At 50.0% G+C, this 25,704-nt stretch overlaps 1 protein-coding gene across 1 annotated transcript in view; it reads left to right on the forward strand.

The window, feature by feature from the left end:
• Positions 1–8,038: 8,038 nt before the first annotated feature.
• Positions 8,039–25,704, forward strand: part of SEZ6L (seizure related 6 homolog like) — a 144,344-nt gene continuing 126,678 nt past the window's right edge. Inside the window, exon 1 of the mRNA XM_074972860.1 lies at positions 8,039–8,159. Coding sequence (XP_074828961.1) covers positions 8,063–8,159 — 97 coding nt within the window. The 5' untranslated portion in view covers positions 8,039–8,062. The remainder of the gene's footprint in view (positions 8,160–25,704) is intronic.

Raw genomic sequence — 25,704 nt, forward strand, 5'->3', positions numbered from 1 at the left:
AGGGTGTTAGAGCCAGTGCATGTTCACCTTATACCCAGCCCAAAACTCGACTGAGTCATCCCTTCCCTTGAGACTCGCCCATTACTAATGGGGTTCTAGCATCTCGGGCTTGTGCCTTGGAATTCACCTCTTCTGGGGCCAAAGTTATAACTGGGTTCAAAAACAAATCAGATAAGTTCATGGTGGATAAGTCCGTCAGTGGCCAAGATGGGCAGGGATGCAACCCCATGCTCTGGGTGTCCCTAGCCTCTGACTGCCAGAAATTGGGACTGGACGACAGGGGATGGATCACTTGATAACTGCCCTGTCTCTCTGAAGCCTCTGGCACCAGTCACTGTAAGAAGACAGGATCCTGGGCCAGATGTACAGTGGTTTGGGCCAGTGTGTCCGTCCCTTATGTTCTGTATCTGTGTTCTAATCCCAGCAGGGGGGTCTTGAAGTGCACACAGCCCAGCAGCCCTCAAAGGTGTTTCTGCCTCGGAACTGGACAGACTTGGCCAGGGTTGCTGGAGGATTCCCTCAAGGTTTCGGTCACGGGCCCCCAAGACCTGCCAATCTGCATAAACCCCAGAGTTCCCAGCCTATTTAAATAAAAGGAGTCGGCTTGTTAGGTTCTCTCCGGGCTGGACAGTCAGCCGGTTTCATATTATTATTAGGACACAATTTCTGCAAGCCCTTCTTTGGCAGCGGCCTGTCCTCTCCTGGCTCTGGGCAGTGGTACAACCCCCAGCACTGCAAGTGCCTCACTGCCCAGAGCAAAACTGCCATGGACTTCTTAACTCCCGCTGACTGGACCGGTCGCTATCTCCTGGGCCCCATGCCCTCCCAAGGGATAACGCAGCAATGCATCCTGGCTTCCTCCCTACAAACCCCCAGGCCAGCTGGGGCTGTGGGAAACCAAGTTCTCCGAGCTGCTGCCTGTGGACTGGAGAGGGGAGGGAGGAGAGCTTCCCTGCATTTCCAGTGGTCAGGGCTAGGGGAGGAGGTGCTGTCTTAACAGCAGGCCAGTGGCTTACAATCTCATACTAGGGAGAGGAGAGAAAGGGAAACCATGGGGCTAGTCCTGCTCCCATTGGTCACAATGGCAAAACAGCCCATTTCATGCGGCTTTTCCTACAGGTCCATACATTGTAAACTCATTTCTATTCTAACCGGGTGAGATCCTGGCTCCAACCCTGAACATCATCCTCAGGTCAGTTCCCACTGACTCCCAGGGATGATGGGCCTGGGACGGGAGTGCAGCCCTGGGTCCCTGCACTCAGAAATCTGACTGACATCATCCCTACCACTGGGAAAAGAGACAAGCTTTTGATCTTGCTCTGTGGAGCTCGTAAGCTTGTCTCTCTCACCACCAGATGCTGCTCCAGTAAAAGATATTACCTCATCCAGCTTGTCTCTCTAATATCCTGGGACCGACATACCCTCAACAACACTGCAAACATCATCCCTCCTATATATTGTCTATATTCCCTGGTGCTTTGTCTGATCTGGCATTAAAGGTCCCAACCACTGAGCTTCCACTAATTCCCTCAGGTGACTCTTCTGCCGTCACCGTAGAGAAGAGGGAAGAGCTATGTACTTAGTTTTGGCAGTAGTGGATTACAAATTGGCACCAAGTAAAGAGAGATTTTCCAAAGTATTTCCATCATGCCCAGTTTCAGACCAAAGCAAATGAACACAACTGAGTTACTTCCAAGCATGGAGTTTGGAATGGACGTTCCAGTAGACCTGGAGGCTGTAGAGGCTATATGGGACATTTCTGTCTGCTGCATTCGGCTTGCCACGTAAGTCCACTAATTCTGTTCTCTCTCTCATCTTGGGCCTCTCAGTCTCCACATTCCCCAGCAAATTCCCCAGCAGGGCACAGAAAAGGAATGTTAGGGGTGGGAACTGTCTTTGGTTCTAATCTGTAGGTCATTGATTTGTGGTCTTTGTTGGGAGCTTGTGTGCATGGTATTTGTCTCTTGGGGTGTGGGTGGGGGTTTACCCTAGTCTGGCTGATTCTCTTTTGTTTGGATTTGTTTTATCCTGTGGTTCTGGCTCCTTTACTCTTTCAGTCAAAGCCCCAATCACCTAAAATGAAATAAGGCCACCGGATGAGTTTGGGAGAATGTGCTCTTCTGTTGTGTCCTCTGCATCACGACCACTCATCACAGGCTTCCCTGAGCCCAGGTATACGGTGGCAGATTAAACACAGCACTTGTGCTGTGAATCCTTGCTCCCTCCCCAGTGCCCCAGCAGACAGAGCTCTCTCCACCTGCAAGCTCCTGTACATAGGAAGTCAAGTTGGAGCTGCCTCTTTTCGTTACCCAAAGGCCCTCGCTCCCGCTCGCATTTAATTTATCCGCAGCTAAATTAACACAACCGGGTAATGACCCTGTACCAGCCTTACTCTATCTGTGTCGTGTTAAGAGACAGCACGTTTAAAAGCATGATACCCTGCAGCATATTAAAGATCGTGACTCTACTCACAGAGCAGGGACTGTAACGATGCACATATCAGAGCCGTGGTTAGATGTTCTTTGCTGTACCATTATGGTCCATGTGGCGTGACCGTGTAGATTAGCAGCTGGAAACCCGCTGGGGAAGCTGAAAGGGAGAATGGCCAATTGTCTGCACACATCATTCATCTTTTGCTGCTTGCTGAAAGCTGGGTATGTAAATCTCCAAGCGTGTTTCCTACACTCCCAGCCTCCTCCCATGTAGTCAGAAGGCCAGCTGCTAACCCTACTGATGGGCACTAAGAAGGGGCCCATGAAAGGACTGGGCACTCAGGAGCCTCCAGTCATTCACTCATGGCCGAGGGAATCACTCACAACGCTTGCCTGGAGGAATGCTACAGCTCAGCTCAGCCTGGTGGAGCAGGTGTCCTGCGACCTCCCCGTGGGCTTTCAGCATCTAGCAAGCTGAGGGAAGGTTAAGAATGCACCTGCTAAGACCTAGGGGTGATGCGTGCACTGGTTCAGATGAAATAAGTGTGGACCAAAAGCTTTAACCAGAGCTCAGGCCAAACCGGAACCTTTGAGGAGGTTGGAAAAAGTTTGTTTAACCTTCCCTCCTCCCTGTTGTTTCTCATTTTCACCCTCCTCTGCACTTCGTTCTGCTCAGGAGAAGAGCTGAACTCACAGGAGAAAGCCTGTTCTTGAGAGATTCCCAGCCTGAGTTTGTAAATCAAAGGGGCTTGGATAGTTAGATGCAGAATGGAAAATGCCTCAGTGGGGCCCAGGTCTCCAGGAACTATCACAATACAAACACAAACACTCCAGCCCTCCTCAGAACCAAACGCCCAGCCCTTTGAGGGGGGAGCTACTCATCACTCTCCGAAATGTACCATCTTTCTTAGAATGTCCTTATCTACAAGCTACTCTGAGGTGGTCACATCTGATTTAATTATGGTAATTAAGATTAACATTAATAAAAGATGATCATGTAAAATTACAATTAACTGAAACATCTGAATTTCTCAGTGCACGTATTGATTTTATTCTGTCAAGCAAAGGTCTGAAGTAAATGCAAATGAACATGGTGCTAACGAAAGCCTTGCTCGCTAACGCTGCCGCAGTTACAGTTGATAAGCATTTCTCATAAAACCTTGCTGTTGTCTGACCATTACAATGTGCCAGAACCCGAAGCTCAGTGTATAAGGCCTAACAGTAACAACACTTTTCAATTCTTTTTTCCCTCCCAAATTAAAAATCGAAGAGTCCTGTGCTTCCCCTGTGCATCTCTTTACCTGCAGGTAACAGGGCAAGGGCCCACCCTAGCATGCAGGCAGTCTCAACAAGCTCTGATGCCACAAAACCTCATCCACGTGATTAATATTCCTCCATTGATCTACCCTGGATTGCCCAGGTGAACCAGACTGAGCTTGTATATAAGTGTTGGCATGATCAGTGCCTGCAAGAGTGCCAGGGCACCAAGAGGGCAGTCAGGACCCCCGCTACCATGCAGGCTGAGATGAGAGGCACCTTCTCAAGAAGGTGCACTGCTCCCTCTGAGAGCTGCAGTCAGGTGTCCCTAGCAGCAGATCACTTTGGCTGCTGGTATGGGCAGAATGGTTCGAGTGTCATTCATGGCTGGCACCACTCCACTCCCCCTCACTGGTGTGGCCTCAGTTTTGAAGACCAGGATTGTGTAAAAAGGCAGTGAATGTGGTTTCCAGTGGCCTTTGGCTTCCCTGCCAATCAACTCACAAATGGTCTTAGTCTTTCAGACTGAAATTTCACAGGCCATTAGGCCACGGTGTTGGCTGGCTGTTGCACAGGGAGACATCGGGAGGAAAAAAATTAAAATAATCCTGTCAGATAATGTTTAGGGGAAATGGCTTCTCTGTGTGCAAAGGGACTTTCTCAGTATGTCATTCCATAGTCTCATCCTACAGGCTCAATCCTGCCTTTAAGCTTACATACAGATCCTATGGATTCCTGGGCCAGATGGGACCATTGAATTCATCTAGTCTGATCTCCAGTATAACATAGGCCAGAAAGCATCCCCCAAATAATGCCTAGAGCAGAGTTTTTAGGAAAAATACTTCCGATCTTGATTTTAAAATTGCCAGTGACGGAGAATCCACCAGAATCCTTGGTCAATTGTTCCAGTAGTTAATTACCCTATTGTTAAAAGGGTACACCTTATATTCAGCATGAATCTGTCTAGCTTCAACTTCCATTGGATCATGTTGTACCTTTCTCTGCTAGATTGAAGAGCTCATTATCAAATTTCAGTTCCCTGGAGTACTTAGAGACTGTAATCAAGTCATACCTTAACCCTCTCTTTGTTAAGCTAAATAGATTGAGCTATCGCTAAAAAGCATGTTTTCTAATGCTTTAATCAGTCTTGTAGCTCTTTTTTGAACCCTTTCCAATTCATCAACATCCTTTTTGAATTGTGGGCACCAGAACTGGACACAGTATTCCATCAGCAGTCGCACCGCTGCCAGATACAGAGGTAAAATAACCTGATCCTGATCATTAGCAAAGGGATTAAGTTGCTTACTAAGTCCGCCACATGAAGTGAGCAGTGGTTAGGTAAACCAGATGCTCTAAGCAGCACCATCCATACCAGATGCATCCCATGGGAACAGACTCCATCAATGTATCAAAAAGTAAAGGCAGCCTGATCCTCTTGAAGCCAATGGAAAAACACCCATTGATTTCAAAAGGGAAGAACAGGACTGATGCACAGCTGAGACCATTTCCAACCCCTCAGAGAGCAGGGGCCTCTGTTTATTATGATCACTAATCCAGGTTGACTTGCTGAGGTTTTAACCTAATGCTGCTTTTCTCCATAGCCAACAGATTGTGCAGTTTTGTGGACTTTTTTACATAACAAATAAACGAGTTGTTCTCCCCCCTCCCCCGTTACCATGGCAGTGATGTTATTATCTCCATATCTTAGGAGTGTCTACAATGCAAATGAATACAATAAAAATCACTCAAGGAAAACTGCTAAATGAAAGACAGCTTTGATCTTTAACAACTGCAGTTTGGGAGCCAAAGTGGGAGACAGGAGAAAGTCCTAAATGAAGCAGCTAGTACAAACTTTGCCTTGAATGTATTTGTCAGGCCAAAAGCAATCTATGAGCAAGTGAATCCTGCCTTTTGTACCAAACTGAGGATGTTAAAATACATTTTGTGCCTCTCGCTGGTTTATTTTCCTTTCTTAATTCCTCCTTCTCTCTCCTGCTGTCCAACCACTCCTGGCTGCATCAGCACAGAGGGCTACAAAGAATGAAAATACCCTGCTGTGCACATGGGGCTGCTTCAGACTCCTAAAACATTGGGCCTGTTTCTCCTTTCACTTAGGCCAGTGTCAGCCAGAAGTAGCTCCATGAAAGTCCACAGTGCAAGTGAGAACAGAATCAATTGGAAACTAGCTAGATTGTTGCTTGACTTGAAGCACTCTTTTGTATTGATGTTTTTCATGAAGCTGATTTGTGATTATTGTTGCTGAGGTAACCAAATCATGCTTCCTTTCTCAAAGGTAATACAGACTATTAGAAGGCAGCACCAGCACAGCTGCTAGGATGATGAAGTCCTGGTCCTGGCGTCATGGTTTTCAGCACGGTAGCATGTTTACCAGCATTGCTCACGCGGTTGGGTTTCACAGCCAGAAGGATGGGGCAGATCGGCATGCTTATCAAAAGATGACTTACAGGAGAATCTCAGGGTCTGAATTTGTCATTTCAAAAGAACAAAGGCCTCCTTCCTGTTCTTACTGAAGCTGATGAGAATTTCTCCACTGACTTCAGTGGGATCAAGACTGGCCTCCGAAAGCTTTACTGCTGATTTCATCTACCAGCTAACTTTGGGAAAGCAGATTGTGGGACCTGACCCTGTGCAGTCTGGAGTTCCCTCTCCTTGGGGACCCGCATTGCATATGGTATTTTCAGTTTGAACCGGCGCAACTGTACAGAGTCAATGGGAGATAGCTGCTTTCGGAGAGGAGCAAAGCTTGGCCCTGTGGCACGCCGCACCTTTATAAACGTTGTGTGTTACACATGTACCCGCAAACTTCCATATCCCAGCCACAGCATCATGCCCCAACACCGCAGTGATGGATAGAAGAGGCTAGGGGATGGGATGGGGGGACTGGGGGAGGTGATTATTTGGGAGTCTATGGTGGGGAGGCTGGGTGAGGGCTCTGGGAGAGGATGGGGAGCTGGAGGAGGGGTTATTGGGGGTCTATGGCAAGAGTTGGATGGGAGATAAGATGGGGATGCAGGGAGCAGTGGGGGAGCAGGGAGCTGTGGGAAGGGGCTGGGAGCGCAGGGAGGGGGGCTGGGAGCAGTGGGGGGCTGAGATCGGTGGAGGGAGGATTCTGGGGGAGCTGGGAGCGCAGGGCTGGAGGGGGCACTGGGGGCTGGGTGGGCAGGACTCTGTAGGAGGGGGGCTGGGAGGACAGGCCTGTGGGGGGTAGGCTGGGAGCACAGGGCTTTGAGAGGGGCTGTGAGGAGGTGGGGAGCGCAGGGCTGTGGGGGGCCTGGGAGGACAGAGCTCTGTGGAGGGGAGTGGGGGGTGGGAGTACAGGGCTGTGTGGGTCAGGGCTCTGAGTGGGGGTGAGTTGTGTGGGGACAGGAGTCTGTGTGAGGGGGGCTGGGAGTGCAGGAGTCTGTGGGGGGGCTGCGCTGTGGGGAAAGCTGGGGGGCAGAGCTATGTGGAGGGGGCAGGGGGTGGGGGCTGGTAGTGCTGGGCTGGTGGCAAGGCTCTGTGGGGGGAGTTGGCTCTGTGAGGGGGCAGGACTCTGTGGAGGAGGCTGGGGAAGCTGGGAGGGCAGAGCTCTGTGGAGGAGAGTGGGGGGTGGGGGCTAGCAGTGCTGAGCTGGGGGGGCAGGACTTTGTGGGGGGAGTTGTGGGGGCAGGGTGCTGTGGAGGAGCCTGGGGAGAAGCTGGGGAGAAGAGCTGAGGGGTGCTGGGGGCAGGGGGTGGGCTCCGGGGCTGGGGGGCAGGGGGGCAGGGGGCGGGTCCAGGGAGTTGTGGGGGGAAGGGCAGTGGGGGGCTGGGACGGGGGCAGGGCAGGACTGGGGGGTAAGGGGGTGGGCCCCGGGGCTGGGGGGGCAGGGCGGTGGGGGGGCTGGCATCCGAGCAGGGGGGGCTGGGGGGCGGCGGGGCAGGGCGTGGCGGCAGGGCTAGGGGGCTCTATAGGGGAGTTGTGGGGAGCACGGCTGGCGGGGACTGGGGGGCACAGGGGCGGGCTCCAGGGCTGGGGGGCAGGCTCCGGGCGGTGGGGCTGGGGGGGCAGGAGGGCGGGCGGCGGGGCCAGCCAGTTGTGGGGGGCAGGGCGGTGAGGGGCTGGGGGGCGGGCATCCGAGCGGCGGGGCTGGGCGGCGGGGGGGCAGGGCTGGGGGGCTGGGGGTGGCGGGCTCCGGAGCTGGGGGGCAGGGCTGGGGGGGCCGGAGCCCGCAGCCGGCGGTGGCGGTGTCTGGCTCCCTCCCCCGCAGCCCGCTCCCCGCCCCGCCCTCGCTGGCGCCCGCCCAGCCCCGCTCGCTGCACCGCCGGGGACGGACTCGCCGCCGCGCCAGGGCCGGGCTGGCCGCACCGGGGACGGACTCTGCCCGCCGCGCCATGGCGGGGCCCCGCGCTCTGCCCGCGCCGCCCGCCGGGCTCCGGGGACTCTCGCTGCTGGTCCTGCTGCTGGGCAGCCAGGCGGCGCGGCGCCCAGGTAGGAGCGGGCGGCGGCGGGGGGCGGGGGGGGCGCCGCGGTCTCGGGGGGCCGGGACCCCGCTCGCTCTGCCCCCAGCGGCCGGTCGCGGACCCCTCCCCAGCCCGGGCTCGTCTCGCCCCGGGGCGCTGCCTCCGCCCGGGCGGGCTGGGGTCCCGGAGCTTTGGCTGAGTTGGATGCGCTGGGCAAGGAAGCCACCAGCGCCCGGGCTGGGGGGCGATGGGGCGCTGCCCCCCTCCCCCCCACACACACACACTTGGGCACCCAGGGGCCCTGCCTTTGCGAGCCAGCCCCCCGCTGAGCGCTCGGGCACAGGCTCGCGGGGCAGCCGGGGAACTGGCCCCTGGCGTGGGGCCCCCAGCCTGAGCCCAGCCGTTGTCGGGGGCTGCGGGACAGGGCCTCTGCTCTGCCCGGCGGGGCCGGGGCGGGTCCAGGTCCCGGCCCTGCCTCCCGGGCGCCTTTGTTCTCTGCCGCTCGGGGCCGTGGGGGAAGGTGCGGGTCCCGGGGCGCGGGGGAACCGGCGGGTTTCGGGCCGGCTGCGCCCTTCCCGTTGTGCCCGGGGCTGCGCCTGCCTCGCCCGGGAGCGGGGGGCTGCAAAGCCCGAGGCTGGAGGCAACAGTGTCCGTGTGCCGCGTGTGCCCCCGGGAGCCCGGTGCCGGCATGTGGCGGTGCGGACAGCGGGCGTGGGTGAGATCCAGGTTCAGTGGCTCTGGGCACCCGCTTTATGCCCATTGGTCCAGCCGCCCCGCCAGCAGGGACCCGGGGGAGCCACGGGGCTGAGTCTGTGCGCTCGTAGCCGCGCATAGCCGGGCGAAGCAGCCGTTCCCATCCGCTCCTCAAACTTCGCTTGTGAGCCTGAAGTAGTTTTACGCAAGCGGGGAGAGGCAGGGCTCCTTCAGCAGCCCCCCGGATATGCACCTGCCTCGCGTACCTGCGCCCCCTCCGCTCCTGGCCTGAGGCGCCTCTTTCTCCGTGTGACGCACCCGCAAAGCCCATGAAGTGTGCGGGAAGCCCCAGCCCCGGAGCGGCCGGCCGGAGATGGGGTGCGGGCTGCAGCGCGGACATGAGGCTGCCGACACAGCCTAAGGCGGGGGCGCACACACGCGGACCCTTTCCAAAATCACCTCTTTGTGTTGGGGCAGCCGAGCGGCCCGGCCAGAGCCCGCTGCCAGCCCCCTGGGCAGTGCCAGGCTCGCCATTTCAGCACTGACTCTGGGAACAGCTCCCGGAGCAGCAAAGAGGTCTCCTGGCTTCTGGCCTTTGCCCCTTTTGTGGGTCTCCAGACTGCATTGTTAATGCCCCTTTGGGTACATGCTCACTCGCAAAGGGAGGGCCCAATCCTGCTCAGTTTACTCCGGGGACGTTTGTAGGAATCAGACCCTTTATTTTATAGCTGGAGAGTCAGAGTAAAGAAAATCACTTCCCACCCTCTGTTTAACAACGCTTAGCATTAAACGGTGAGCGTAAAGAGTCAGTAATGTTCCCCATTGACATCTAACCTGGACAAAATAATGAAAACCAGTATTTAAATGAATGGCTCCTTCCTTCGCCCGGCCCTTTCTTAGTTATCCTCCCTTAAAAATACACGTTTAATACCCCGGGAGGGTCCCTGGCTTCCTGTAGATTGTTTTTCTGGTGTACACACATGGCAAAGGAAAGCGGTACAAGGCTACAGCATGTCAGATGCTGGAATTCCACTGGGGACCTGGACAGTGCCAGGCTGATGATCTTTCAGTGTTGCTGGCTCAGGCATGGGACATGGGCTGAAATCACAGTTGTTGCGATTTACCAGAAGGCTCCGTTTTAATTGTGTCTGTTTGTTTCACATTTTCACACTGAACGGCTCTGTCTTCTTTTCTCATCACAGTCATACCATCGTGAATAATGCTCTTTGGAGTTATTTGAGGGTGACGTAACAAAGGCGTAGCACATTAATATCGTTAGGGCCAAAAGCCACTCTCTAAACTCTAGTAAGTGTCCCAGAGATTGTAATGGGAAATCCCTTGTGGGCAAGGCAGTCAGGATTTGCCCCCGACTTAAGATTTATTAATAGCCATGCTGTACAGACACAGACACAGACTCATCAGGGAGAGAACAGGAGTGGCCGATAGGTGTTTCTGTTGTGACGGCTATAAAAGGGATGGGTTTGGAAAATTGACCTTCAATACTGCCCTTGTATTTTTAACAAAGATTAACAGCTATTGATGGCAGGACAGTGGTATAATGGGAAAATAAGCTCGTAGCTGCACTCTTGATACTTCCTTCTGCCCATATTCCTAGAGAAAGGCTGCATTAAAGAATCTTGTTTTACATTTTAAATTCAAATCCATGTCTTCTTAGTCAGTTGGGGTTTTTTCCACAGCAAGAAGGGTTAGATTTCCTTTATAAAGAGAAAAGGAGAGTGGATCTATATAGCCAAGGATATATGAGAGAGAGAGTACACTGTTCTTTTCTCTTTGTAAAGGAAATCTAATACACACACACACACACACACACACATATATTAGTGTGTTTGTGTCATGTGTATACACACGGGGATGAGCATAATAAAAGAAGATGTATTGATGAGGTCTCCATGGGCAGATGACTAAACGTAACTTCAGCATCAGGCATAACATGTCAAGAGGAAGTTGCTTCCATTCCTTCACTGTATTGTGCAATCGACTATCACCTATTCTGCGTATTGGCTATCCATACCTTGGGACCTGTGGAAGGGCCAAAAGTCAGCCACGACTGTGTTCTGTGTTCTCCGTGTCCCTGTACAGATGGGTTTGGAGGACATGGCCAGTGGATCCATAACTGTGGGAAGACACTGGCCAAACCCACCCTGTGGGGTGGGATGCAGGGACCACTGGTGTTCTGCTGGCCTCCCCACTGCCTGGGAAACAACTTGCTCCATCCCCAGCCCCACTAGGGAGCCCTGGTGTGCAGCCCATTTACTCAGGATCAGGATTTAGCCCTCAGTGCAAGAGTGACAGGTAATAAATCAACAGAGGGAACACACTGTACGGAAGTCCTTTTGGCTGGCAGAGTGGGAGCTGATAATTAGTTGACCCTTTACAAGGCTCAGTGAATTATTGCTGTAAAATCCCAAAGTTGTGCACACAGAGCCATGGAGCCAGGGGCAGTTTGGCAGTTTCCATTGTTTTATAGGATGAGGCTCTTTGCCATGTGTCACGCATGGGGCCAGACTAGATGATGATCATAATGGACCCTTCTGGCCTTAATCTATGAGAGGCAGCAGGACTGGGCCACACACAAAGATCATGTGTTTTCTTCTGTCTGCCTCAGTTTTCAGTTCACTTTTGCAAAGTAATGGCTGGTTTAAAGTCAGCTGCACCAACCAATCTCTAGTCTGCATGTGAGTCTCCGTAGCTTTGCCCCTTCTGGTGTCATTTACACCAAGGGAGAATGGGTGTGAAGTTCTACCATGCAGATTCGTAGGAACAGTTCTGTTCCTAAGGCACCAGTACAAGGTGCAGGGCAATGGAGAATCATGTCTTCTGTTTTGAAAAACTTCCATGAGAAAACTCTGGGTGCCAGAATGCAAAGAGCATGTGAATCAAAATCCAGTTCATTGCAGCATTGTGTGCCTGGTATGCAAATAATGAGACAAGACAACAGTGACAGGTCTTGTTAGCAGTAATAATGTTCAGTCCAAGAAGACTGTCAGTGCTTGGGGCCTTATCTTGCAGTCTTTCCACCTGCAGAGCTCCCACTGCAGTTGGTCCTTGTGGTGCCCACATACATCTACTCCAGGGATGGCCAAATTTACTGACTATCCGAGCCACATACAATACTCTTCAGAAGTTCAAGAACCGGGGCGTGCCTGCCGGGGCTCGGGGCTTCAGCCAGGGTTTGCTGGCCTCACTTGGTCACATGGTGCTGCTGGGCCCCCTCCCAGCACAGCAGCTGCTGGAGCCAGCAAGCTGGGAGCTGCAGAAAGAGCCATTGCTTTTGCTGCTGCTTCTCCCCATGGAGCTAAAGCAGTGACCCCTCCCTGCAGCTCCCAGCAGTTTGCCACTGCCTCTCCAGGCGGAGCTAACACCTGGGAGCTGCAGGGAGGGGCTGCTGTGTGTGTGTGTGTGGGGGGTGACTCAAACTGTTGGGGGTGGGGCGAACCCTTACATTTTGCCTCCCCCACCCTCAGCAGGCACCAGTCATCTCTGGCAGAAGCCCCTAGCCCCACCACCTCGACACAGGGCAGAAGCCCCAAGCTCCCCCCCATCTGACGGAGAATGGGACAGGGATGGGGGGCTCTGCCAGCCACATTTTAACTGTAAAGGAGCTGTGGTTTGGCCACCCCTGCTCTGTTCCCTGTAGTGGTACAGTGGGAACTAACAGTGAGACAGAGAAGTCATTCTGTTTTGGTCAGAGAAATCCTACAAGTTGGTGAGCACCCTCAACACCCTTTTTAGTCAATGGGAGTAGCGTACTCAAAGGATTGGGCCCACCGAAAACGAGATGTGTAAATACATCACGCGTTGAACCTCTGTGGTGATGTGGACTGTTGTCCACTAGAGGTTGTGATGAGACCACTAAATACTGCTGAAAGCCTCATGACTCCGGAACACCAACGCAGATGGAGGCATTGTTGAGCTACTGACTCCTAGCCTGACTCTGCATTTAGTCAGAAATCTTGTATTTTGGTGTGTGTATATTTACCCTGGTGACTTGTTCAAGCTGTGTAATATGCCATAGGGAATGCTCCACACATAAGACCATAGAAGAATTTTTTTTAAATAAATCAAGTGTGTCACCCAAAAGGCAAAACTGGGTATGAACGAAGCAAGATATGCAAAATGTTACCATTGTGTCCCCTCTGGAATCAGCAACAATCCCAGTGGTATCATCTCAAGAAATTAGATCAGCATATGTGCTTCATTTGTCAGCAGGCAGTGCAGCCTGGGATAACAGTGGGATGGAATTTGCCTTATCAAAAGAGATCAGAGGCCACATTAAACATCTATTTTTCTCCTTCATAGAAAGACCCAGTCGGACCATGTTCAGAAGCTATCCAATGAAATGAGCAACACATTATTATTACTATTTGTGTTTACATCGTGCCCAGGAGCTCCAGTCATGCCCAGGGTTCCACTGTGCTAGGCGCTGTGCAGACACCCTACTTCTTTTAAATGATTGCCTCACAATGTACAAATATGGTATCTGACACTTAAACTTCACATGATGTTGATGTTGCTTCTTTCTTTACCCCTGCTTATTTGTGTTCCAAAGGGCTGTGTTATAGGAAGCTACACAACTGAATATGCAGTTAGGTGCCTTGTATATACCTGAATGAGGCTATATGCACAAATGTTGTAAAATTAGCTGCAGAAGAAGACGAATTAAGTTCTTATACAGGCAAATGATGTAAGCAAGGAAGATGCATAGATATGTTATCCATCCATTGTTACGCTGGTAGCTGAGAGTCAAGCGGCTGTTGGGTGCAATAAATCAATATGTAAAGAAATAGCAGGTGAGCCGGTTTATATGGCGAGTGGGTGCAGCATCGTTCTACAGGAACCGGCACAAAACACGTTTGTTGTGGCTACGTCAGGTTTTCCTGGAAGGGCAGAATTGTTTGTGGAGAGATTTCAGTTCAGGGCCCAGGTTGTGGGTATTGCGTGGGTCATTTTTTGCAGTTCTTTTTTACAAAACAGAGAATTTTGAAAAGTTAATTTTAGCTATATGATGAAATATTGTGTAGCTTTCAAACGAGAATGGCTACAGCTTCAGATATCAATTTATTTTCCTCCTTGTGCCATGGCAATAAGGATTTTCAGTTCCAGTGGCTTTTTTCAATTATGTTGCATTCACAATCCAAAAGTTGTTTACCAATGTGCTTGTATTTGTCTAGTGTATAAATGAGATTTATTATTGAACAGTAAAGGGAAAAATATCAGGACAATACTGTTACAAAATACCAGCTATATTCTTATTGACAATGTGCAGATCGTGTCTGGGGGTGAAAACTGCCAGTAAAGTATCTTTGTGGGATTTAGATGTATGTTTAAAGAAAAGAAAATACTGTGTAAGTGACAGAGTCGGCCACCTTCCAATTCTCCAGTCTATCTGGTTAGATTTACAAATTTACAAGAGTCAGAAATTGTTGATTTGAGGAGTGACATAGTTCTCCATGTTTAACTGCTTGAATTGCAAGACATAGCAGCTGAAAGCTTCTGTGCATCACAAACACATCTGACTGGTCCAAAATCCCCAGCATGTCTCTGTAGAAAGTCAGAATAGCAGACTGGATACTGGCGTGCAAATGTGGACACTAGCCTCCCGCTTTTCTTCTGAGCTTCTGCAAAACAAGTAGCTTTGTAAGTGGGCCAGGGATTGCATAAAATGTACATTACACAGTGTGTGATGTAAACCACAGTGCAACACCACTGGAGCAAAATCCCCCTCAAAGATAACTTTACACATTAGTACTGATCAGTAGCATTGTGTGTGCAGCCAAAGCCTAAGGGGTGGCATTTCTTCAGAGACAGAAATTCCATGGTGTATCTGAACACAATGTTTGTACTTATGAGATTGGAAAGAAGACAAAGACAAGCCTGAAGAGAGAGATGCATTAACCTTTCCAGGTGCATGACCGATGAAGCTAGCACACTGGACTAGCAATTTACGGAGGCTGTTCCCAGGGGGCACAGCGTTAAATTGATTCCATATAACTCTAGGGCCATTTTATCAACCATGCAGCCAGACACCAAGATGAGATACTTGAATATTACGTATTGCCCATGTTCCTATATGGAAAGTTGCTGCCATGAATTGCATAACATTGGGGTTAAATAATAACTGAGCTCTCCAAGCTGTGGCCACGAGGGTGGTCGCTTGAATTTTTCTGGTGTTTTGTCTCATTGACTGGAATAGGACTGCACTTTAATGCCAGTATTCCTGAAAGGGAGATGCCAGGTTTGCAGCCTTGCCATAACTTTCAAGCCAAATGTGGTTTCTTTACAAGTGCAAAGATGTGTTTTCTAACTGCCGGCCTTGCAAACTCAGCCTAGGATCTGAAAACTAAGATAGACTTTCTGTTGTACACATCACCCTAGAGGTCCTCCAGGCCAAATGCGGTCCAGTGCGACACTTGTGCAGCCCCATTGTCTGCAAATTAAGTGCTCAGTGACACTTGTGCCTACGCCGTTGCCTTCAGAAGTCGGAGTTGGCACTGCTGCGTAACTGATTGGCATTCTGCTAACCATGCTGTTCCTGAGGCACCAGCCGAAATAGAATCCAGTTCACTCTCTCTTAGCTCTGCTGGCCCTGCAGCATTAGCAGGAGGGAAAAAACCACTCAGACGCATGTTTGTCTCGCTGAACAGCACATCTTAATGCCTCCACAGGGAGGGAACAGGTCTGCTGAGGAAGACAGCACCAGTTTTACACTGTCATTTTTCAGGAAAGACCCTCCCTTCTGGGCTTGCTCCCTCACAGGGATCCCGTATACTCATTCAGAAAACACAAATCCCCTTTTCTCAACCAGGAAAGGCATTCAGCACTGGCCAGGCTTACATACCCCTCCGTCCAGCGACACACTGTAAAGGGCAGGGGTGTGACGTGCGCCTTTGCCACTTTGACTTGAGCATCTCTGTGGTTAAGTGTGTCAGCCCCTCACTTCCCCCCAGCAGCGCTTCCGTGCCAGGTGCTTGCTGGCCAACCCTTTGCGCAGCCTAGAGTTTGTGACGGGTTTCCCAGGCACCTTTAGCCACATAACTTGCCTTTCTGGCAGTGACACAGTCATGCACGATTGCCAGCATGCTTCATTTTTGGCTCAGAGGTGTTAATGGGTGAAAACAATGGGGCCTGACAGAAGGGCAAACACTTGCAGCAACCCATGTCTCTGTTCTAAACCCATATTTGCTCAGCCAACATGCATGCACATGGGCACACATACACCTGTCTAACTGGAGCCACCGGGCCATCTTGGGAATCGTGCCCTCCCATGGTGGCCAGAGCGCACGCAGGCAGGGGGGAGTGCGTAAGAGCACCATGCATTTTCTTCAGAGTTGGGTTCCGAGCCAGGGATGTCCAAACAGGCGTCTGTCCAGAGCTTGCTCTTCTCCAGTTAAGACAATGTACCCCTGCTACTTCAGCTATGGCTGCAGACAGAGAATAGTAACGTGCGAGCCCTGGTTCTGGCTCTGATGAGCCAGGACTGGGTCCCTCGGGGCATTAAGAGAAGGATTCCAGTGGAGGCTTTACTCCACTTTTGCTTTCAGAGGAAGTTCACACCTCTGACCTTGAACTGGCTAAAACAAATTCTGTGTGACAGTCAGATTGCTGCCAAGTAGATGAAAGGGGCAATGAACCCTACTTTGTGGCCTCAGGCAGGTTCTGTATGTGGAACGATCGTGTCTTATTTCTGCTGACTAGGACTGAAGTGGCACTGCCAAACACGACTCTTTAAAGAGGGTGGAGGACAAACCCTGTAGTCATTCAGAGAGGAGTCACTCTACAATCCCAAATGAGGGGTGGGGCCATTGAGGGTTCGGTCTTGCTGCCATGCTAGGGTAGGATACTGAGTTTTCTGCTGAGCTCATGGAGCAGTTCCACAGTCCAGTTTATTCCAGCACTGAGAGTTTTCTGATTCAGAAACAAGAAAGCTGTTGGCTGATACACACCAGCATTGGGGCCACCACAGAAATGCAAAGCCTTGTTGTCATCGTCATTCCCACACCAAATCTTTTTTGAATTGAATAGCTCAATCTTTGTGTATTATCAGATGTAGCACCGATGAAAACAACTATCTAGAGGACATGGTGGTGAGATCCCTGCAAAAGCGAAGGAGCACACAGCACATGTCAGGGACAGAAGTTGTGGAAAGCTTACATTTTCAGTCCCCTGGTCCACTTTGTGCAGGACTGGTCCCACAATGCTGTGAAAGAGCAGCCTATGGGCTGCTCTAACTTACACCAGCTCAAACCATCCCACTGGGCTGAAACCACAGCTGGGGAATGATGGGGCATAGTGATGTCCCCGTCAAACCTCTACACTGGGTGTGTGGCATAGAAGCTCCTGCACTGGCTCTACATCAAGCACTGGGGTGATCCTCCCAGATCCAGTATGCCAGCCTGGAGAGTCACATTCTGGTGGCGGTGCAGCAAAACAGCTAAACCCCACCCCAGGATCCAGCCTGTCATTCTGAGGCAGCAGAGACTAGGCGTGTGAGCAGGAAAGTTTCAAACCCTGAAGTCCCACCATCGGCTTTAGCACACTGCAGTAGTTTAGCAAACCTTTACTGTTTCAATAATGGTCTATCATAATGGCAACAGGAATTCTCAGCACAGTGTCACTAGTTCGTAATGCATATTTGTGTCCGAAAATGTTGTAGAGGGATTCAGAGTAACAGCTGTGTTAGTCTGTATTCGCAAAAAGAAAAGGGGTACTGTAGCTCTCGAAAGCTTATGCTCAAATAAATTGGTTAGTCTCTAAGGTGCCACAAGTCCTCCTTTTCTTTTTGTTGTAGAGGGAGCAACTGTGTATAATACAAAGCCTTGGCTGGGATGATTTAGTTGGGGTTGGTCCTGCTTTGAGCAGGGGGTTGGACTAGATGACCTCCTGAGGTCCCTTCCAACCCTGATAGTCTATGGTTCTATTAATACAGTTACAGAGCTACAGAAACCAATGGCTGGGGCAGAGAGAAAGGAAGGGCTGTAAACCAGGGGAAGGAGGGGCGCTTTCAGCAGAGATTGCAGACAGGAGGGAGAGCTGGGTGGTGCATTGGGGTGGAGAATAGAGGAATAAATGCCACGGAAGAGGCTGGAGGCAGGGAGGATTTAAAACCCAGTATGAATCCAGTGCCAAGAACCTTTCTACTATTTACATCCGTCTTATACGGCTTTGAAAAAGTTCACCCATTGCTTTCAGCGACCAGCACTTCCTGAGTGTCAAGGTTTTCATCCTCATTAGCACATCCTTTGGTAAGTGATCTGCATTTGAGTCTTTGAGGAGGAATGGCTAGTAACTGCTGTCTGGAGAGAATAAAGGAAGGATCCACTCCCAGTCTCTAGGAAGGGGTGGTCTGTGTTAGGGACCGCTGTAGTGATGTAACTACCCTGGAACCACCCAGCCTGTTCCAGTGCTGTGACTGAGTGAGCAAGCCCCAAAACAGTCCATTCACCTGGTGTCTGTGCCACCCTGAGTTCGGACTCAGCAGCCAAAGAACGGGTGCTTTGCACATTCCTGTATAAAAACAATTCATTAAAACGCTTTCCTGAATATAGCTCTTTTCCACTTCCATGCTAGTAAACATGGAAACACCCCCAAAATGCCTCTGTCCTTTCACAGCTTGTTAACAAGTAAGTTGTTTAAAATGGTCTTGTAAAGCCCCTTGGGGCCACTCCACTCTCATCTACATTCTTGTTTGCTAAAAATCTGCCTCCTGCAACCTTGCCATGACAAGTAAGGAGAGTTCAGGATACAAACTCCCTCTTTTACTCAAGTGGCTTTTGCTTCTGGGGGCTGAGCCATTCATTTTAACTTCTCATGTTAAGCAAGCAGAGCCTACTCCATCAGGCTGGTTCAAAAATACGAAGCCGTTTCTCTGGGGTGTTTGCTACTGGACTGCATCCTGGGGATGATTAAGAGAAGGTATAAATAATTCTGTTACTCAGATCCCCTTCTCTCCCAGCCCACCATCCTTCCCTGCCCTCGCACACTTTAATCATAAGGATTTTAGAAATTTGACAAGACCTACAATGTTAAGCAGTCAGGGATGGCAGGGCGCTAAGCAAGCGGCGTGTTATAAACCAGAGAATGAGGCCTTGTCATTATTACTATTGTCTTATGTTTATAGAATATCAGCACCTTCCACCCTGGAGAATCCAATGCATCCCACAGAGACTACACACTGAGACTACATCTCCCAGAGTCTGACCCTGCATCCCTAGGAAGTTGGTGGCAATTTTGGAAGCATTGGGGTGCAGAATTTGGTCTGACATATTACAAAGTTGTTGAGATGGCCCTCTAGGTAAAGGACTACACTCAGCACTGCAAGGGTTATAAAAGCCCAGGACAAGAGCACAACTCGAATGCCCTTACAAAAAGTGCCATAAGATGTTTAATGTCTATGCGGAGCAGACAAAACCTCATTTTTTAAGGTCTGTGACAGGCCCATTCAGAGTCACTCAGTTCATCTGCATTGGAGGTTGCAGTGGGGTAATAATAAAAAGTGAATCGTCTGACTGACAGTCGAGGGGAATTTTTGAATAAACTGCTGGGAAGCATGGAGTCATGCTGCAGCCGTGTTGGGCCCAGGGTATGAGAGACAAAAAGGGTGAGGTAATATCTTTTATTGGACCAACTTCTGCTGGTGAAAGAGACAAGCTTTTGAGTTCCACAGAGCTCTTCCCCAGACCTGATAGTCTGAATCATCAGCCCTGAAGAACAGCTCTGTGGAACACGGAAGCTTCTCTGTTTCACCATCAGAAGTTGGTCTGATAAAAGATATGACCTCACCCAACTAGCCTCTCTGGAAAAACGAAGTGACACTGGAACTCCAACCCATGGTTCCCTTCTCCTCCCCCTGCCCCCCCGCCCCCCAGTTTAATAACTAGAACCAATTGAAAAATCAGATTTCTGTCCCATGAGAAATTCTGATATTTCAGCATTTGGTTATGCATCCTAATTTCAGATGAAGTCAAAATATCAAAATGTTCCATTGCAGGCCAGGTTGTCTTTGATCTGCGCATCCATCTGAACGGCTGGGTTGCCCCATGGAAAATTGTAGTTCCATGTCCTTCCCACTTCCATGCTACCCTTTGGCCTGCACTTCATCTCCCATGATGCACCGTGGTCTTTCCCTGAGGCTGAGCCACTGTGATGCCTCAGGGAGCTGTAGTTTCCTGTCCCATGAGGCACTACAGTGACTCAACTAGTGGGAGAGACTGTGGTATACCATGAGAAATGGAGTCTGGCCAGGAGTTGGGCCACGGGGGCATGAAGGACCAGGAACTACAAATTCCACGAGGCACCATGGATGCAAGTGGATGCAGAGCTTCCTGTCAGTTTGAAGTGAAATGTTTTGTTTAGACCTTCACAATGGAAAATTGAGATGAAATCAGCCTTTTCCGAGAAAATGTTTGGCTCTGATGACATCCCATTTTCCATCAGGAGAACGTTTCATTTGAAATTTTTCAACCAGCCCTATTGCCAACCCATCTTTCATTTCTCTCGGTCTCATAAAGCAGAAAGAGTCTGACATCCTCTGGAGGCTGCGTGTCCCCACAGAGAGAAGAGACATGGCTCTGAGTCAAACCTTGCCCACTATAATTTCCATGTCAGCCCCATTCATGATAGTCCAACAGTTGGATAAAGATGTGAATGTGATTCTGAAGAGAGACATAATCCTAATAAACAAGGTGCCTGGAAATGAGAGAAGAAAAAGCCAACTGGAAGGTAGCTATGCTGTCTAAAGCACTGGCATCTGTGAATGTCCTTCTCCTCGGTGTCTGCGTCACAGCCGGTGAGCTTTCTACCATGCTGCTTCCTAAGAACTTGTAACTGAGGAGAAAGAAATGTCCAGCCTCAGATAACATGTAAACTGCACTGTCTGCACTTTCTGCAGGGCAGCCGGACCGCACGTCCCTGCGTTATTGCTCACCTTGCCTGTGGCCTGTCAGCGCGCCTCTGTTTTCTAGCGACTCTGCCTGTTTATTTTTTCCAAAGGGAAAAACTGGGCAGGGTCGCATTGTCCACGGTTTCCGTGCTGAGGAATTGTCCATAGCAATTAAGTTTCCCTACTCCAATAATAAAATAGTTCCCACAGACAAAGAGGAGAAGAAGCTACAGGTGTATGTATGTTAGTGAGTGCTGTTTAGTGTAGCAAAAGGCTGAGCTTTTCAGCATCCAAATGGACCTTCTCTATCTATGCCTCTGGGCTGCTTGCTCACCCTCAAACTTTATGCAGAATCCTCTGCCACTGAGCTAAACATGGCCTGTATCCCAGTGCCTGGGTGCAGTGTTCAGATGACTAGGAGGGCCAGAAAAGCAGGAAGATGGGGAGATTAGCTAAAGAAACCTGCACAGAGAGAGAGAGAGAGAGAGAGAGAGAGAGAGAAACAACAACACACTTGGAAAGCTGTTAGAGAATGAGCATATGCTAATTTCCAAGGGCCGAGGTGAAACATGGCAGGTTTTTAAGAGAGTTTAGAGTTTGGGTCTGATCTCAGGTACGAGTGTTTATTTATTTACCTTAGGGTTTAAACATATGTATAATTTCTAAGACCTAGCAACTGCATTCAATGTATTTGATCCTTGAGAACTATTCTATCAAGTCTTCTCAGAACATCATGCCCATAGGAACACACTCCCCATGTTGCTTCTGGAAGGCAGCGTTCCTTACGCTCCTTCCTCCTCTCTCACCGAAATGGCCTTTCCACATGCCAGAGCTGTTTTGTGCTCTGCATACAATTTTATTTGTGTTCTGCCTCAGAGGTGCCCAGAGGATACTAGGAAATTGGATATTAGGGTGACCTGAAAGAAACCTACTAAATCCTCCTCAGTTTACTAAATCCTTATTTCTCAGCTAGCACAGAATGTAGAGGGAGATTGTTCTTACAGATATTTCATGCATTACTCCATCCTTTGCCCTAAATCTCTTCCCAAACTGCTTGGAGCACAGCAGGCCAGGTTCTTAGATGGTGTAAATTGGCATCGCACCATTAAAGCAGATAGAGCTATATTGATTGACACCAGCTAAGGATCTGGCCCAGTGGCCCCAAACCATGGCCGTGACCAAAGAGCTCACAGCCCAAATCACCAGATAATCACAAAAGTGGCTTTAAGTTACCGCTGTACTCCCAAGATCCTGGGCCAGTTGTGCACTGGGATGGTCGCTCGGTATAAGTTAGAGCCACCTAAAAGCAGCTCTAAATTCCACTGGCTGCCAATGGCCTCAAGGATCCATTATGGCAGGTGGGGATTGCTGAGGTGCAGAGAAGGGCTGGCCATGTTCCCTACACTGGTCACAAAGGGTGGTGGTGGGGGGGGTGATGTAAGAGTGGTTGTGCCAACTCTGTGCCACCCGAGGGGACCTGCACCATGGCGCGATCCTCCCATGGTGGGCTATGCTGGTGTGGACACAACTCTGGTGCAAAGCTGCCCTATGCAGCTAAGGACTGGGGCCAACACCTAGATGATAAATTACTTTGCAGACTCCTCAGGGCAGGGCCTGTGTTCGTGAATCACCGAGTACAATGTGGCTCTGAGCCTGACTCTAACCTCTGGGGATTACCACAGTGCAAACGATAAAAATAGACATTTTCATGTCTAACCTGAGCTCATCCTTGCTCTCCAGCTGCATTTGCATAATCAGCCCAAAATGCAGCACACTTTAAACTGAGATATTCGGTATGTAGGTGAGACATCAGAGCCCAGAGTTTATAAATCCCTTGTTTGCTTGGCATAAATCAGAAAAGCAGAGCCACTAGCAGCAGAGAAAGAGCACCAGAAACAGTACTAAGCTGATCCTTTGAGGGGTTTTGCATCCCATAAAGAAAAGCATATATTGCCCCAACTCCTAATCTCAACTAACTCCAGCGCTCCCCGTGTCTGCAGTGAGTAAGGGCCTGATCCAAAGTCTCGTGAAGTCAGTGGAAAGATTCCCATGGACTTTAGTGAAAGTGGGCTCAGGCACTTGCCTTATTGCATTTTCCAAGAGAAAAAGTAAAGAAGAAAGCAAAGCAAGCCCTAACCAGCCAGAAAGGAAGGCAAAGCTGGCAAGGTAGGACTAAAGCCTGAGTAAGGAAAGCCATACTCCTGGCAGTGTGAAAAGAGCAAATATATGACAGGGGTAGTCAGCATTCCCATCTGAAATCAGAACTAAAAGCATTTCTAACATCGACTACCTATTAAAACTGGCTCTGGGGTGTAATTTACCACAGAGTCATAGCCATGAAGAGAACTTTGGATCCACATTTAAAGCACCCAAAACAATTAAAATTTGAGTGGTTTTCATAGAATCATAGAATATCAGGGTTGGGAGGGACCTCAGGAGGTCAGCTAGTCCAACCCCCTGCTCAAAGCAGGACCGATCCCCAACTAAATCATCCCAGCCAGGCCTTTGTCAAGCGTGACCTTAAAATCCTCAAAGGAAGGAGATTCCACCACCTCCCTAGGTAATCCATTCCAGTGCTTTACCACCCTCCTAGTAAAAAAGTTTTTCCTAATATCCAACCTAAACCTCCCCCACTGCAACTTGAGACCATTACTCCTTGTTCTGTCATCTGCTACCACTGAGAACAGTCTAGAGCCATCCTCTTTGGAACCCCCTTTCAGGTAGTTGAAAGCAGCTGTCAAATCCCCCCTCACTCTTCTCTTCCACAGACTAAACAATCCCAGTTCCCTCAGCCTCTCCTCATAAGTCATGTGTTCCAGGCCCCTAATCATTTTGTTGCCCTCCGCTGGATGTTTTCCAATTTTTCTACATCCTTCCTGTAGTGTGGAGCCCAAAACTGGACACAGTACTCCAGATGAGGCCTCACCAATGTCGAATAAAGGGGAATGATCACGTCCCTCGATCTGCTGGCAATGCCCCTACTTATACAGCCCAAAATGCCATTAGCCTTCTTGGCAACAAGGACACACTGTTGACACCATGTTGTTGGAAGGAAAACGAGTGGCACTGAACACCTGAGAACCATAAGCAGCTCAGCGAGAAAAGATTTTCATTTTCCAATTCCTATCACCCTGCCTCACGTTATTTCACAGTAAATGTATGAGCAAGTACCATGACGCTTCAGGAGGGTGTCAGTACAGGATTTAGGCCTATGGATTAACAAACCTATTAAAGGACTCGATCGTGCCACTTAGGCCCAGAATTTAGGAAGCGAGAGCCCCAGGAGGAATTCTCTCTACGTAGGCAGTGCTTAGGCAGTGCCGTTCCTGCCATGTCGTCTAGAACATGGGCACTGCAAGGAAGACTGGCCATTTCACATAAAGAACTCTGCCCTTCCCAGATGGGGAGTCTTTTCAAGGGCAGAGAAGAGCCCAAGGTTACGTGGCAGGGACCAGTGTTGGAATAATCACCGTGAGCTGTAACTAAGAACCTGAGCTGGCACCATGGACGTCAGCGGGTGTTTTGCCACTGAAGTCAAAGAACACAGGACTGAGACCCTACCCTGCAAGTAGTGGCATTGATTATAACAGGGTTACTTGCAGAATACATAACTGCTCGTTGCGGATAAGGGTGGCAGAACCTGGCCCTGAATTGGTAGCGAGGCCTTTAAATATTGCAAGGCCATCAGGGGGCCCGAAGAAGTGCTAACAGTGGAATGTTGGGGTAACAACATCAAATTCTCATGTCACAATTTCCAAGGCAACCTCTGACCCCTTCATGGCCTCCTTGAGGGCATCTCACTCAGGTCTTGGGCTCTAGCTGTCACCTTTCTCAGAGCAGGAACCCGCATCCCTCTCCCTCCAGACTAGGGACTAGGCTACAGACTCCTGTAATTCACTGTGATTACCTCAGCAGATCTGACTTTAACTCTTCTCCAGATCTGGGGTTCCAGGTAAGTTACACACAGATCAAGGGAGAAACTTTGAATCCAAAAAGAAAAGGAGTACTTGTGGCACCTTAGAGACTAACCAATTTATTTGAGCATGAGCTTTCGTGAGCTACAGCTCACTTCATCGGATGCATCACGAAAGCTTATGCTCAAATAAATTGGTTAGTCTCTAAGGTGCCACAAGTACTCCTTTTCTTTTTGCGAATACAGACTAACATGGCTGTTACTCTGAAACCTTTGAATCCAAAGTGTTTCAACAAGTTTGTGAGATTCTAGAGATTCACAAAAAACTCCTCATACCAGCACACCCACAGTCTGGCAGGGTGGGGGAAAGCTTCGGTAGGACTTTTGAGGGTTCAGCTGGCTCCCTTTGTAGAACAGCACCAAAGGGATGGGTGTTGTCAGATGTTCGGCTGTGTGTGTGTGTGTATGTTCTCCCTGTGTGTTGTCCCAACTCTGCGCACATAGCCGGCACAGCAGATCTCGAGCGAACTGCCCAATGACCACAAAATCCGTTAATGTGCGAAGGCGCTTGGTCAGGTTTATTGTTAGCAAAGCACGGTCCTAGCTCCCTGGATCAATATCTACAGCTGCACTAGCACCCGGATGCCCGTGACAATGGATGCAGCTCAGTCAGTGGTGGGACTTTCCACTGTCTCCTCAGCTGGACAAAGACACTCCCTCTGAGATACATCTTTATACACCAGTACAAACAAGAGACGTATCACCCTTGACCTATCAGGGCGCCACCCATCGCCCTGTATCTGGGGACTTGGTCAAAACATCTCTATTCATCATGCTGTCATCCTGACCTTATCCTTAAGATGGGTCAGCATGTTCCTGTTATCTTTGGGGAATGTGTTTATCTGGGTGTTCTGGTACCACCTTCTGGAATGTGCTTGCGTGAGTGTTTTTGCCTAGCACCTCTTAGCAATATGTGTTTTTACAATATCAACCCTGTTCTTGCCAAATTCTGTGAGCAGAGCTTGCCTCTTGCTCACAACTTAACTTTGCTTTATGTCAGCAAGGTTT

Source organism: Natator depressus, chromosome 15 (genome assembly GCF_965152275.1).
Source record: "Natator depressus isolate rNatDep1 chromosome 15, rNatDep2.hap1, whole genome shotgun sequence".
NCBI lineage: Eukaryota > Metazoa > Chordata > Testudines > Cheloniidae > Natator > Natator depressus.